The sequence below is a fragment of the Nipponia nippon genome, unplaced genomic scaffold (assembly GCF_047370975.1).
Source record: "Nipponia nippon isolate SJK-2023a ecotype South Korea unplaced genomic scaffold, ASM4737097v1 scaffold_16, whole genome shotgun sequence".
In the NCBI taxonomy this organism is placed as follows: Eukaryota; Metazoa; Chordata; class Aves; order Pelecaniformes; family Threskiornithidae; genus Nipponia; species Nipponia nippon.
This window is the reverse complement of record NW_028262332.1, coordinates 9,223,091-9,238,669: the sequence shown is the minus strand read 5'-3', so window position 1 is coordinate 9,238,669 and position 15,579 is coordinate 9,223,091. Positions and strand designations below refer to the sequence as shown.

The window sequence follows — 15,579 nt, the reverse complement described above, 5'->3', positions numbered from 1 at the left end:
AGTCAGGTCATGTCTAGCTGGTCGGTCTCTCATCCTACACCCATTTTACACCAAGGTAGTTTTGTTAGGGTCACGGGAGCCACCTTATTTACAGCAGCCTTCAGCCATGTTGTCTAAATACCATCCCAACACCTCAACAGGGTGGGCTGGGACCCATGGGGGTATTTCATACCCTGGCCAGGAATTTCAAAGCCTTCAAGCTTGCTTCGACATGACTTTGCCTCCCCTGGAAGAGGAGTCTCTGTGCTGTATAACCTGCAGTCCCAGCAGCTCCAGCTAAACCATCAGAGCTGGAAGAGCCCTTTGTGCTGAACTGGTGAAGATGAGCTGCAGAGGGATGGTCCAAGCACGAGCGGTCATTTCTTACCTGAGGGCCTACGACACCAGGGGGTCCTGGAGGGCCGGTCTTGCCTTGGAAACCCTGTTGGAGAAAGGGAAAAGAGAAAGAGATGACACTTCTGCCAAGAAGTACTCCAGCGAGGATCCCAGACTGCCACCCGACTGCTCCTCCTCTGGTGAAACTACTGACCAGGATCGGGTGGGCACCCAAAGAGAAAAGAAACAAGAAATCAAACAGAAAGTGAAAAATGTGTATTTGTACATTTATACAGGGATGAAACAGAGGAAGAAAAAGGGATTCTCAAAGCTCAGCTCTGCTGTTTTGATGGAGCTCCTGTGGTTCAGCTGAAGGACTAGCCACATACGTATAAAAAAATTTGCCATGCTCACAAAACCTATAGAGGAAATGGCTATTGAAAAGTCAGAATGTGCGAGTTTCTTCATGCTGACTAATACTTAATAACCATTTCCCTTCTCCTGCTCCCCATTCTGGTACTGGCTTAGGCTTAGCTCTGATTTGGGCTAAGCTCCCAGGAGCTCGATGGCTGGGTAACCATCTTCCACTTCAGCACTGGCAGCACCAATCTCCAGCCCCGCTTGCAGCCCCCAGCCCACCAGCCTTGGGGGCTGAGCGAAGCTTTATTTCCTTCATCAACATCTGTTGAAAGAAATCACAAATGTGTTTCTCTCCAAATGCTGATGAGTAGCGAAGTCTCCATGACAGCTAATTATAATGACATTTGAAGAGTGACAATAACGAACTATCACCACTGCAATTGTTTAGCTCTCCTAAGCCACTCTTTAAAAAGCACATTAATTGTCATTCTTACTATAGCATGCTGACAAGCTTGAGAAATGTCATTTAGGGTACACGGGCTATTTTCTCATGGCCACAAAAGATGATCAGATAAATCCCAAGCCAACGGTAATGTGTCATGCTAAAAAAACTACTCAATGCTATTCTATAGCTATCTGCGGATCACAGACAATATCCTGTCATTGATGGAGAAATGACAAAACATCTTTGTGAAATGAATGTAAAAACTTAAAATGCTTATTGCAGAAAAATATTTCAGCCAGTTCCATACAGGACGTTTCATATTAATCTGAAGAAAGGGGTTTCCTTTCATCCTGCCTGAGCCTTGGGCATAGAGCTTTTAGAATTTTTCTTGTTTTTTTTAGATCCAATCTTTGTAAATCTAACATGGCCAAGTATTTCAGCTTCCTTCAGCGTGCCTATTTGCTACTAAACAAAAAGTAAAATAAAGGGAACTATCTGACACTCAGATTTCAAGCCTAGGTTTTCTTGCATGAAGGTACAGAGTGCACTGACCAGGCTACTGATGTGGAAATAATATTTAATTCATTTTTACGTTTCTCTCCTCGCTTTTTGTCACTGTGTAAGGAAAGGGGGGCAAAAAAGGGACTTCTGCTACCTGGTTCTGCACACGTCTGGCTGTACCCCAAGAGGATGCAAGGAGAAGTGATCTTTGCAAGCTTGTTGATGGCATAGATTTAGAGATCTTTGGTTTTCTGGAAGCATTTCCCTGTGATAAGCAAGCTACTGCTGCAATGAGTGAAGCAAGCTATCAGGGAATACTTTCAGACCCCAAATATTTGAAAGCCCATTCTCCATTCATACTCATGCAGACTTGGAGTTTGATGCTTTATTCCAAGTTGATAACAGCAGATGCAAGTAAAGTTTTTACTGCTTCTTCTAATTTGAATGTAGGTGTCGTGGATATTATAGATAACTCAATGCAGGAAGACTAAATGTCACAGTCAGGCTCTGGCAGATGAAAACTCTTCTCTTCACCTTTAAGTTAATCCTGACCTGAGGATTGTGTGTTCAAAAGTACCACAACCATTTCCTTAAAGTGTATTACACTTATGGAGTGTAAATAAATATCTGGTGTTGCACTGAGCAGTATTTGCATTGCCTCGCTTAGCAAATGCCAGGCAAGTTAATTAAATTGTTGTGTGATAAGTTGAGAGGAAAAATGCATAATATGCAAAGCCTTTTTAATGCTCATTTGCTAGGAAAGGCAGTGGAGAAAAATGCAAAGCTGAGTAGAGGAGTTTGTTTTTCTTTTTTCTTGTAAAATAAACACAGGACAAAGAGTCTATCTGCTAACATGCAGCATGCAGTGTTGGGGAGAGAGACAAACCAACAACAGCAAATAAGGAAACAGCCAAGGAAAAAGAATAAACATCCCCAAAAATGCCAAACAGAAGAATACCAATTACTGCATGCAGAGGAATACATGGCAGAAGAGTCATTTTTGCTTAGGGTATCCTTCAAGCAAAAAAGGTGCAGAAAATAGACCACCGGAGACGCACGACAGCCAGGGTATCATACCTTCCACATGCCTCATCGTTCTCCTTTGGTGAGAAACAATGATTACATCTGTGCAACAAAACCTTTTAAAATGGACAAAGCAGTATGCGTACGATACAGTGAGGTACCTAAACAGCCAGGAGCCGCTCCCTGGGTTGCAGCAAGGGATTATTGCTGGAGGGGGCTTAAGCAAAACTTCACGAGGACCTTGTGCGTAGCTTTGGCTAAAAGGCAGCGTCAGCAGAGATGCTCTTCTCACTCAGGTGCTAAGGCAAGTGGCTGATACACAAGCGTGCTGCAGTAACCGGTGCGGACAGAAAAACTAGAGCAAAACCATTACACCACTTGTCTTGGCCAGGAATTGCCTTCCTCTCAAAACAGGCACTGCCAAAACTGGGCTGTAACTCTTACTCTCTCTGTAACTCTATGCAACAGTTCTTGGCACTGGCCGCATGGTGCATCAAGAAGTGAAAATCATTTATTTCTCCCCATTGCAGGTTCCAGAGAAAATAAAACTGCCCCTGACCTAATGCAGTTGGGTGCAGAAAGCTGAGCTCACAAAGGATGGAACCCGTCTTCCATGAAAATTCTCTGCTATCACAGCCCTACAGTTATGTCTCAGAGAGATGTAAAGCCTGCACATCTCCAAAGGACAGAGTGGGAATGAAAGCACAGACTTTACCCGTAACACTCCAAAGAGCAAGGGCACAGACTTCCCCCTTGGGAGGGCAAAGGGACAAGAGCTTCGGCGAGTCCTTGGGGTACAGAGCCTGGCTGCAGGGGCTGCTGGGAAATCACCCCCCAGCTTCTTCTCCACCTCGTGAAAGCAAGAGTCACACCAAGTGTTGGCTTGTGCTGGTGCTGACCCAGACTCGACCCCAGCCAACATCCTCCCACCTCGCGAGGAGCTGCCTCTTGCAGCACCCGTCACGGCAGAAACCCAACTGCCTCTGATGCTGGTCACCAGCATCACTACATCTCTGCTCACATTTTCTCCACACATGATGCACATGACCTCCACAACCTACTAAAGGGACATAGAGAGAGGAGTTGGTGCACAGCCTTCACAGAAATCATTAGACCGACCTGTCCTGCTCAGAAGAGGGCTGCTTCCCGTAGACCATCCCATGCAGCTGGAGAGACACAGACCTCAGGGAAAACAAATGTGTGGCCACATCTCCCCAGCTGCACAGAAGGGTTTAGAAAAACCAACCAGCAAGACAAGACTCAGGACTAATGATCTGCCCAAGATTTTTGGCTACTTACGGTTTCTCCTCTCTGTCCGGGGTGACCAGGCAATCCATCCTTCCCAGGAGGACCCTATGGCAGAAAACCAGAGTGAGAAGAAACATGACCAAGTGCTCAGTAGTAAAACTGTGATAAGGGCTGAATCAACCCTGCTTGCCTCCTTGCATTTGTTCCCATCCATTTTACAGTGAAATGGGGGTGCTCAGAACCCTAAAAGATACGGCCCTTTCCCATGCATCTCCCAAAGGAAAGATTTATCTTACAGGTCCAGAGCAGGAGCGAGCTGTTCACCACAGGGAAGGAAATCACTCCAAAAAGCTTTCTGAGGTCCCCACCAGTATATAATAATTGCAGAGACAGAAGTGTTACTCTGTTGTGCTGTCCTCCCAGCATACAGAGGGAAAATAAAGAACAGAGCAACCATGAAAGATCCTAGCGATATTGAGTCATTAGGAAATGAACATTTATAATCAGCTGCAATTTACTTGGCTATTTAAAATCTTAAACCGTCGGGTTATTATCATGATTTCTCAGAAATGCCTTTTATTGGGTATGTCTCCGCTTGTCAGAGAAGCAGCTAAGACTGAGCTGGCACAGGCAATCACAGCTGGATGGGAAAGACTATGTATTTCTTTGCAAGTTCTAGAATGAGCGTTACTTACAGGGGGGCCTTTTGGTCCAGGAAATCCAGTCGGTCCTTGAGGCCCTGGTGGTCCCTGGGATGCAAAACAAGCCAGAAAACATGGTTAAGGAACCTATAATGCTTTATTATGAAATACTAGCTCTGTGTGAACAGCAGATGAGCACAAAGATACGGAAAGCCAGCTATTTCTACCCTAAAGAAATGCCCCAAAGTGCGAGATGCAGCAGCACAGGGCCATCCCTTGAAAAAAATGCACGGAGAGATAAGACCCACTAGGCACGTCTAACCAAGTGGCCTGTCCAGCTGCAAAAAGCACTGCAAACATGAAGAGGGCTATCAACCTCTCTGTGCCTTTCCCTCCGAGTGCTACGAAAAATAGGTCTTTTCCCATCCCAGCTCAACTGAAAGCACGTGGGAGCTACCAGCTCATGTAGGAATGAAAAAAGAAGAGAGCTGGTGGCCTTGGGACCGCTGCCGCAGGCAGCTGATGCTCTTCAGAGCATTGCTTCCCCGGAGCGGCCCCAGCAGCAGCTCCCCCCTTGCCCCTGCGGTCACAACCAGCAGATTCAAAGCAAGTACCAATTTCATATATTTCCTCCCTGGGCAGTTTTGTAGAAAATTTACAAACAAAACAAAACCCAGGAAAAAAAAAGCAGAAATTGAGACTAAAATCATGGAAGTCCCATTGTTTCAGTATTTTCCACCTAGCGTGGTATAATCCGGAGAAAGCAGCCTGAGGTCCTAGAGGACCACCTCCTCCAGAAATCCAGGGCTCTAGTTCTCTGCACAAAACCCATGGGTGACTTTTCCCTTTTCCCCTGGAGCGATGCTTACACAGGACACCCAAGGTCCCATTCGAGCCTTCCTTGGGGAGCTCGGAAAGGACCTATGGGCTGCAGCTGACTTGCGAGACCTCTCTCCACACAAGCACGTTTCACCTTGGATTTCTAAACAGATTTTTGCTGCCCCAGGTATGCCAAGCTGCATCCTGCCTCCAGCGAGCTGCCCACCCCTCTCTGCTTAACAAGGTACTCGGTAGGACACTTGCTGCAAAAAATCCTCAGCACCATCGCAGCCCTACAAACCCGCCTCATCTGCCTTGTTAAACGAACACGAATGAGTCCTGCTTTAGCCCCACCGGCTCGCCTTACCCTTTCGCCAGGAGGACCAGGGGGGCCATCACCACCAGAGTTGCCCTTTTACAAATAAACAAAACAACACAGCATTAAAAATACATATATCACTATTGCAGCCGCTGTGCACAAAGACTTCAAATAGCACCAAGCCCACGGTGACACCACACCCCACCGGCTCCCCCAGCCCCCCTCTATGAATAATTCTGTATCAGAAGCAGCATCCAGTGACAAACGAGCAGCTGCTCATTCCCCCCACATTGCTTAATAAAAACACAGGAAAGATAACATCACTGAGCTCAGGATATTTCCACCAGATAACGGCCTCCCTCTGAGAGATAAATGCCACCACAAAGATGAGGTATTTATCAAAAATTCATGCCAACACAAATCCGAGACATTTATTTTTAAAGCCGGCAGTGCAGCAGTGACAACGTCTCACTACAAAAGCTTTGCTTCCATCATGCCTGGCGATTGATGGCCCCTGAATTGGTCTCTGCAGCAGGTTCTGGAGCTGAGTGTGCCTCCAGATTGGCTGGCAGAAAAATACTTATTTTGCCCAGTGACCAATCGCAGGCGCTCGGTGTGCATGCTAAGTGGCTCGGCAAGGTGTGAGGTTCTGGAGCCCAGCAGCAACACGTGCCCCTTTGTCCATGGCACAGCCTAAGGCTTCTGCGGTGGTTCAAATGCTACTTAAACACCAAAAAATAGGGCTTAGTGGAAACGTCAGTGGATCGTAGGGTTGTGCTGGTCCCCGACGTGGGGGTGCTCCTTCCTCTTCAGGTTGCAACGACTCTTAATCCATGCATGCACTTGATGTCCTACTGAAGTGTGGGCCAACACATTTTTAGGATCTATGCATATACTTTACAAGTGGGTTATGAGCCATTTAGCCAGGCAATGAATATCAGGAGAGAAGGGAAACGGAGGGCAATGAACCAGGCAGTCTCTTATACCAATACTTTTTAGGGCAATTCCAATAGGCTCCCCGAAACCTTACCTTTGGGCCAGGTTTCCCAGTGCTTCCCCTAGGGCCTCTTTCCCCACGTGGACCCTTAAAAAGACATAAAATATGACATTTTAGCCCTTCTTGCTACCCACAACACTGCATCGTGATCACGCAAAGCACCCAAGAGCCTGAGCTGCACTGAGTCAACCAGCCGTCCCACCAGCAGCAACGGGATGACAGGAGCCTTCATGACTGGCACTGGAGATCTGATCTTGTTATGACCTTAAACCATGTTCACTGGTGAGCCCCAGCCCCAAATCACTGTGTCCCTTCTGCTTAGCTTTAACTGCTGAAGGCCAGATCCTACCCAGTGAGGACAGAAATCAGATCACACCTTCTCCTGGTCTTAACAAGCTTTCAAAATGCACAAGAACGAAGAAATGGATCATTACCGTTGGACCGCGCTGCCCCCTTGGACCTGGTTTGCCAGGTGTCCCCTGGAATGAAAAAGAAATGAAGAGGAGTTAGCAGCCAGCATCTCAGGCTGAGCTCACAGCAGATGAACCCGCAGAGCCTATTACACACAAACTGCCCCCAAAACCTCTCTGGTTCTCATTTGCAATGAAAAGGACAACAGCATCTTTACTTTTGTCCGAGTCTTGTATTTATTTTAATTTATAATGCTTAGGCAGGTCTGGACAGTAATCCCAATGCCCAGATGACATCTACCATCTGAGAAGGAATCTCTTAAGAAGAAGTATCCGAAGTCCTTTAAAACACCACAAAGACTTTCAAAGATGAGGCCACCCACTCGGACCATGCAGTCCCTTAAAAAGCCAACACACCAGAGCCAGCAAAAAAGCTCTTCAACTCTGCCACCCCAAAACCTACAATCCCTTTTCCCACTGATCTCTGCTCGTCCCTTCACCCAGCTCCCGTCGTGGGGAAGGGCTGGTCCTCGCACCGGCCGGGAGCAGGGCAGGCTGGCTCACACCGATGCACACACGTGTTACAAGACCTGTACTGTTAAATATTTAAGGAATATCAGCAGCAGAGCAGGGTTCCTGCTCTGAGCAGTTATTTTACGCCAGACAAGCCAATTAAGCTGCCCCACATATTTACAAATCTTTCTTCATCTCTGTGAACTTTGTGCTAAACAAGTAATTTAAGACATTGTTTTGCAGCAGCGACAAAGCAGCAGGCTTATGAGATCTGACAGATGCACTCAGCTTCCTCTAATGGGGGACTGTGATTAATTCTGACAGAAAAAAGACAGAGACGGCTGGGTCCTAAATCTGGCATTACATTAAGCTCCATTACTCCGCACCTAGGAGAAAACTAATGGCCTAGAGCTTGCTCCCTGGAAACACTATTTTGGCTAGTGTCAAGTTACCAAAAAAATACCCATAGGTTTCACTTTCTTCCTTTGGACCTGCAGTCCACTATTTTTACCAATCACCTGTTAAAGGAAGGAAGAGAAAGACTTGCTTTCTATGCAAGGAACGCAGAATGCTTAAAATATCACTTGCCATTTTCTGCCCCAAATCCATCATCTCACAATCCTGCCTTCTCGCACTTGGCACTCATTAACCAGGCAAACATAAAACAGGAGCTGGAAAACTTTACAATCGGCTTCCTTCAAGCTACTAAAATTAGTCCTGCTGAATCCTCCTTGTTCTGCGGCTCCATTTAATAAACCCTGCTGGCATAACTTTTTTTAATTAATTACAAAAATAATTTTAAAGTACTCCCCCTGATTTTCCTTTAGCTACAGGAGGCTAAATTCAGAGCAGGTGGAGAGGAGTATGTGCCGCCTCCCTGCAGGTAGCCCCACATACTCCTCTCCTTCTTCAATTCTATTTTTAAGCAAAATTTTCCTCTGCTTATTGCTATCATTAATCATGCATACAGCACTGTGTACTGTTGCGAAGAATTTATATAGCACTGTAAATGTACACAGACCTATATTTTTCAAACAGGCATACCGAGGGAAAGGCATCTAAATTCAGATTATTTTCTAGGCACCCAAATAAATGGTCTGGATTTCGGTACCTCCATGCACCCCCCAGGCTCTGTCAGACCGGGCGAGCAGGAAGATCTATTACCCTGTGCTAATGGCAGAGGCCTATTAGCTCTAAAAATAATCCCACTTATTCACGTCTAACTATTGATTTTATGATCAGGTTTTGAAAACATTCAGGCAAGCTCACCCAAGCTCGCCTCCATCCGCGGGCAGCTGGGCGAGAACGGGCACCGCAACGAGCAGCCGCTCGCCAAAACTATCGTGATATTTAACAAGTCACACTTATAGGAACACCAACATCCTTTTTTTTTTCCCCCCATTTTTAACTTTGCCAGCCCTTTCGCGCAGCTGAACAGCCAGAAGCTGCAGTTTCAGGTTTGGGGAGGATTAGCATTGCAGGCTCTGCCAGCACCAAAATTCAGCTGCCCGCGCTGGCAGGATCTGCTGGTACTGCTCTTCTGCCTCTGGTTTTCACCTTGTTTTTATTATTTAAGGACTTGCGAAGACTACTCGTGTTGCTGAAATAACGAGCTGGAAAGCTTATTTCCATTCCTAGATGATGACGACGATCGTAAGATAAACGTGTGATTCATATTATTTTGGACACATAAAACAACTGCGTTGAATAGCGTAATAGTAATACCTTGTAAAAAGAAAAGACAAACAAATGATTTTTGGTTGTTTCAGCTGCAAATTGGGTTACTCCACAATGCACTGGAGAGGCAAATCTTAGAAACTCTTGACTATATGTGGACACGCTCATAAAATAGCAAATTTAGTTGTCTCAGGAGAAACAGAGTGGGATTTATCAAGTCTAGCTCAACAAGGCTTAAATTAAGTTGATGGTCACCATTTGGTTTGTGCAGTGTGATCCCAGCTCAGTCTATCGTTCTGTATACAATTGTTTTTCACTTATTTCAAATAGGATACTTGGGAGCAAAAAAAAAAAAAAAAAAGGATACCAAAACAGTTACTGAAAATCAGTATTTCTGCTATTCTTAAGAAATTTTCAAGCTGGGCTCCTTTTACTAAAGGAGAGATTTGTCTGTGAAAATCTTCTCTCTCTCTCTCCCCCCTCTCTCCCTCGCATACAAATACACTGATAAAACAAGTGCAAGCTGCTGGATTGGGTGTAAAATGGCAGAAATGGTCCAATCATACATTGGAGAGAAAAAAAAATAAAATTACCATAAAATAAACCAACATTTCTATTTGACAGAGGTGTGTTCCCCTTTAGGGGTTGGGGTGCCCGTCCCTGTCCCTACTCCCCATGCACAAAACCCCCCTAATTTCTCCCCAAATTCCTGTCTCCTTCCTTTACACCAGAGGTTTTGGGGCTCCCAGCATGGCGGTGCCAGCCCCACTGCAGCCTGACCTGGCCCAGGAGCAGGACAGTGGCCACCAGGCTCCTCTCAGCTCATGAGCCAGGACAACAGGAGCTGCCCCATCTCCTTCCAGCCTGGACTTGAAATGCAAAATATCCTTTTCAATTCCTAAACTGAAGATGTGTGTAGCATGCCAGGGGGTGTAATTAAGTGTCCTTGCTGCCTCCCCCTAGGAGCACAAGGCTCATTTAGAATAAAAGTGAGTAAACGGCTGATTTTGCCTTTTCTTGTCATCATTGCTTGGTGCTGAAGCTGGGCCCCTTCCCAGCCCACCTGCACCCTCAATCCTTTTCAGGCTGGACATTGCCAAAATTCAACCAGCCTAACCCTCAGGGGTTTTTTCCAGTCTTACACATGACCAGCTCCTGGTAACTGCTCCACTCCCTCCAAGGTTTCCCATCCCAGTGGTCTGGCTCTCCATCCCACCAGAATAAAATTAGCAGATGGAGCAAGAGGGATGAGGATGCTCAGGGATGCAAAGCAGCACATCTCCGCCTCGCTGCCCTGTTTTACACCACCCAAAAATTCAGCCCAAAGATTTTATTGCTGTATATTCGATAAGACGGGTGGTAATTATAGGGCTACGGTGAATTCAAGGCTGTCGTGGCAGCTGCCTTATTCACAGCCTCCCTCCTCCCGCCCGGAGCGGAGGGAGGGGAGAGGACACCGCATTTGTAGTTCAGAATAAAATGAAAATTACTCAGTGGAAAAAAAAAGGGGGGGGGGGTGGATATAAACCAAATTTCAGTGGCATGATATTAATGCAATGCAAAGTGATTTATATTTTCTGGGCTCCTATCAAACACATCTGTTAGAAGTCATTTGTATTTAAATGAGAGTAAAAAGGAAACTAATTCCACTTGCTCTCCTCACTCCCTCCTTTTTTTCCCTGTGACCAGAGCTGGTGCAGAAAATGACTTTATGTTTGTTCTCTGAATCCCCTAATTCAAACATGTCTCCCACAAAATAAAAAAGTCACTGGTGTATTTAGACAATCCCCACTCAGGAACAAAGTCTGCGGAGGGGGGGTGAGAGGTAGAGACACGTCTGGAGGATGGAGCCCCCGTGTTTTAAGGGTGTTTATGAATTTAGAATAGCTCCGCTTATTAAAAGGAGGAACTCGTAAGAGTGTTTTCAGCTATGCGTTTTGAATCTCAAGTTAGGCTAAACATGGTTCTTGCTGCTTCTGAACAGATTCACCCATCTCTAATAATTACTGTTAATTAAAAAGCTCTTTATGCCCTGAGCAAAGTCTGACAGCGCGGGAAGGATTCAGGTTCAGAGAAATCTCTTAAAATATCTTGAGGGAAAAATTTCCAGTGTTTAATTGGAAAGCTGCTGTCTGCAGAGCTGCCTGTGCTATTACTGGCATCCTCCTCTCCCCACAGCCGGCGTCGGGAGCCTCTGGCCCGCTCCAGGCTCTCGCCGGTCCCACGCTCCCTGTGCTGGGGGCCTCATCCTGGGATGCGAGCGGTGGGGTGACCCTTTTTGGGCAACCCCTTCGTGCAAAAGCAACCAGAGCACCAGCCCAGCAGCTGCCTGCAACGGAGCATTCCCCAGCTCCTGCCCAAGGCCCTTTCTTTGGAGAGAAACAAAATCAGCAAAGCAGCTAGACAAAGCGGCTCTTACCCGTGTGCCCTTCTCTCCGTTGGCTCCTGGAAATCCTGGGAAGCCGATTGAGCCCTTGGGGGAAAGAGCAAAGAGAGAGCGAGCGGTTCAAGACACTGAAAGGAGCAGCTCTGTCCATCCACGCCAGGTACCCGCTGGCCTGGAATAACCCCCAGCCAGCACCTACTGACATCTACTGCTCCTAATGCTTTTTTTTTTAACCTTCCTTTAATAAAAACAAAACCAAAGACAGACCCGAAATGACCTCAGAAACTAAATTCATCCAAAAATAACGAGAGAAAAAAAAAGAAAGTCCACGCCTCATTAGGAGTCACTGCAAAGGCCCAAGCCCATGGTTGTACCGGGAGCCTGGGGAACAGGCAGGCTTTTGGTTTTTAGCTCCTAAGTCACTATGTTGCACATGAAAATTTAACTCCTGGCTTGTTCCTTTCTGATGTAAGTGCCTAGAGAATAGCTGCTGCTGCTTTTAAAATATGAATTTCTCAAAGAAATGCAAAAAAACCCCCTACCTCAGATATAAAATGCAAATTAAAAAATAAACCATCAACACCACAACCAGGAAACAATCTCTTGCAGATAATTATGTCTCCAGTGTTAAACAAGCCTGTTTGGTTTTTTTTTAAGCAATAAACATGAATAATAAAATACAATTCTTAAAAAAAAAGTTAACAAAAACGTAAGTTCCCAAAGCCTCCAGGGCGTGTAAAAAGTGGGCTGCAGCCTTAGTCTATGTAGTGGAATTTGCAGTTTTAATTTAAAAAGAACAGTTGAAAATAGCCAAAATGAAGGTGGGCGTGTAGATAAGATGCAAAGGACATTTGCAAATCTGCAAATGGCAGTTTTATTTTAATTTCAGGGAGACCCTGATTCATTAGCTATTCTCCTTAATTAATTAGTTAACACTTGTGCAGAGCTTTGAAGATATAAAACATAATACGAGGAGAAGGACCATTATGCCTATTACTAGCATAAGAGCTCACATGGAGCCTGTTTATATCCAGCACCAAAACAGCCCTGCACGCCCTCGCACGCTGCAGCCCCGTCCCACTGCCTCTCTTCCCACCGCTTTGCAGGAGACTGAAGCGATGCAGAACCAGTCACTGATTTCCACCAGCTAAGGGCTGGGAGCTGTTGTAACCCATCTATAAATTTGTCCTGCACGGGTGGGAAGGAGGGACCGCACGGTGGGAAACGCTGCTGTTCCACCTCGTCCCGGTAGCAGGGGACCGAGCCCTCTGCACGGCATCACCATCGGAGCTCGGCCAGCAGCTGCGGGCTCCCCAGCACACCCCGCACCTCTCAAGGACTGGACCCAGCCGAGTTACCTTTGGGCCCTGCCTGCCCGGGTAGCCGGGCAGTCCTGGTACACCGAGTTTTCCCTGAAACACAAATAGAAGTGTGTTAGCATGGGCAAGAGACCTTGTGAGCAGCTTCATATTTGCACCAGCAGAAAGGGGAGATGCCAAGTACAGAGAAATCAAGAGCAAAGCAGATGTGACATGGGTGGAATAAAGCTGTCGGGGCACCGCGATCATCCTCGGCCCTCCCTGGGGGAAGCCCAGTGGGTTTGATCCAGAGTGACCACTGTAAATGGATTGGGGACCTAGTGGGGAATGGTTATTTTTTGCTATTTTTTTTTTCCACTGGATGCACCTAGAAATTAGACTGGACTCCATGATACTTTCAATTTCTCCATTTTTTTCCCTCTGGTCTTTTTTTCAAGACATTGTACCCAAGCAGATAACCCCAAAGAGACCAATGTCTCAATGCACTCAAGTCACACCACTGCAATAAAACCAGCTCCCCCGGGTCTCCTCTGGCCTTTGTGTTAACAACTCAGGCCAGCCTTCACACCAAGCTCCCGTAGCTCCTCTTCATCCCTCTGCCCTAAAACTGAACCCCCCCCTACTCAGGCACTGCCTCGGCCACCCACCCGAGACACCCAAAGTGGGTTTTCCTATAAAACATCCCTGGGCAATTCCATCCTTGAGACTCACCTTCTCTCCAGCAGGACCAAGAGGACCAGGATCTCCATTGGGGCCAGAGCGACCTTTGGGACCTTCAGGACCATCCTCACCTCGGGGACCAGGAGGTCCAATTTCCCCCTGTTAATCACAAGAGAAGCGTTGATGGGGCAGGCAGGTCCCAGACCCCGGGTTTGCTGACAGCAATACCCTCACGGCTGCAATCAGATACTCCACAGAGCCGCTAATGCAACTCTTGGAGAAAGCTGGTCTTCACCGAGAAGCTCAGACGAGACTGTCATTGAGTAAATTGCACAGCGTTATTAGAGCACCAAGCTTTCATTCACACAGCCTGGCCATTATATCCCACAACAGCCGCCTTTTTCCGTGGCCCAATTATCCCATCTACACACAGCCTCTCCACCGAAACAGCCTTCGTTAGCTCTGATTGCAAAGCTGCCTTTTACCCACTTCCCGCTTCCCAAATCGCAGTTTGATGTGCAGGCAAGCCTGGGAAGTGTTTAATTGAGGGTTGAACCAGGCAACTGGAGAAGAAAGACTGGGCTGGAGCTTTTGTGCCAAAAATCATCAGGAAATCTGAGAGCCAAGAGGACCGAGCTATTAACGTGAATTGTTGTGAGACTGCAGGCTCTGGCACACAAAACAACAGTTGTCATTTTGTCACGCAGGGTAACAGGAGATGCTTCCACGCTGCAAACACAGGCAGCCGCCTTCTCACGCACCAGAACCTGGCTGGACGCAGATTTATCCGCAAGGCTCTCGAGTACCCCTTGTCCTTTCATTGCTCATCATAAAACGCAAAGAGCTCGCTGGTGGGAACTGGAGTCGCGAGCTTTGTTTGAAGGAGCTTATGTCTATCTGCATTGGCGAGGACAGGAGTCACCTCCCTGAGATACCTTTGGTCCTTCTTCCTTGGCAAGAAGTGGGGTCTGGGGAAGTGCCCAATTGCTTTAACCGTTCAGTTACACAGTTAAACGCCAGGAGAAATGGAGGATTTGATTTCTACTTTTACAAGCCTTCACACAAGGCATTCATTTTTCCTTTAAACACAGGGATGAACGACTGCAAAGCTCTCTTGATCCCTGGGAGGGCTTCAGAGCTCAGGGGGACATTAAGCCCCAGTGACGCATCACTCAGAGGGGACACAGACAGCCCCCTGTCCCCAAGGGCTGGATGCGAAGGACGGACAGATGCACTGCAAAGCCATGGGCTGCAGCCGCTGCCTGCATCTGAGTGTGACTTGGGGTTTCGGGTGGTCTGTGTGTTCCCCTGATTTTTAAAAGCTTTTGTGACCAGGCACCATGCCCTGCCGCCAAAGATGTGAGTCTAATATAACACTCCACCCCTGGCGGTTTCCGCAGCATTACTTTGGTTTCCATTAGAGCATGTTCCCAGTAACTTTAGACTTCATGTTGATGGTATGGAAGCACATCAAACTCAGCAAATAAAGATGCCTACCAGACCCTAGATGTAATATTACGGGGGAAAAGAGATACTGGAAATAAATATGACACAGCTGGATCACACAGTATTCCTAGCAGTCAAAGCAGCAAGACAGGGCCCTCGATTATTACTCAGTTTTATTTTACCTTCAAGGTGGGACTAGCAAATTTAGGGATTTACAACTGCTGTGCTTGAGGTGAACATCAAATTCCTGCATTCCTGCCTCGAGATCAGACATGCCAGAAGGACTCTGACAAAAGTCTCTCTCCCCAAGCCACATTTGCATGATAACATACGGGCTTGAAAGGCAAAGCACTACAAGATCACATCGGTCATAGGCTCTTACCCGGTCTCCTTTGATGCCCATATCACCTTTGAAGCCAGGGAAGCCATCTTCACCCTAAATAACAGAGAGAGGAAAAAAACAGAGAAGGTGTATAGATGGAAAAGAAGAGAAAAGGCTT

At 46.7% G+C, this 15,579-nt stretch overlaps 1 protein-coding gene across 3 annotated transcripts in view; it reads right to left on the bottom strand.

Annotated features, from left to right (window-relative positions):
- COL5A1 (collagen type V alpha 1 chain) overlaps nt 1–15,579 on the bottom strand; it is a 180,884-nt gene that overhangs the window by 27,071 nt on the left and 138,234 nt on the right. For all 3 annotated transcript variants that reach the window (XM_087752785.1, XM_087752786.1, XM_009476995.2), the window contains 10 exons: nt 15,462–15,515; nt 13,685–13,792; nt 13,013–13,066; nt 11,688–11,741; nt 7,103–7,147; nt 6,702–6,755; nt 5,720–5,764; nt 4,588–4,641; nt 3,944–3,997; nt 368–421 (listed from right to left, as the gene is read on the bottom strand). In XM_087752785.1, coding sequence (XP_087608911.1) covers nt 368–421; nt 3,944–3,997; nt 4,588–4,641; nt 5,720–5,764; nt 6,702–6,755; nt 7,103–7,147; nt 11,688–11,741; nt 13,013–13,066; nt 13,685–13,792; nt 15,462–15,515 — 576 coding nt within the window. The remainder of the gene's footprint in view (nt 1–367; nt 422–3,943; nt 3,998–4,587; nt 4,642–5,719; nt 5,765–6,701; nt 6,756–7,102; nt 7,148–11,687; nt 11,742–13,012; nt 13,067–13,684; nt 13,793–15,461; nt 15,516–15,579) is intronic.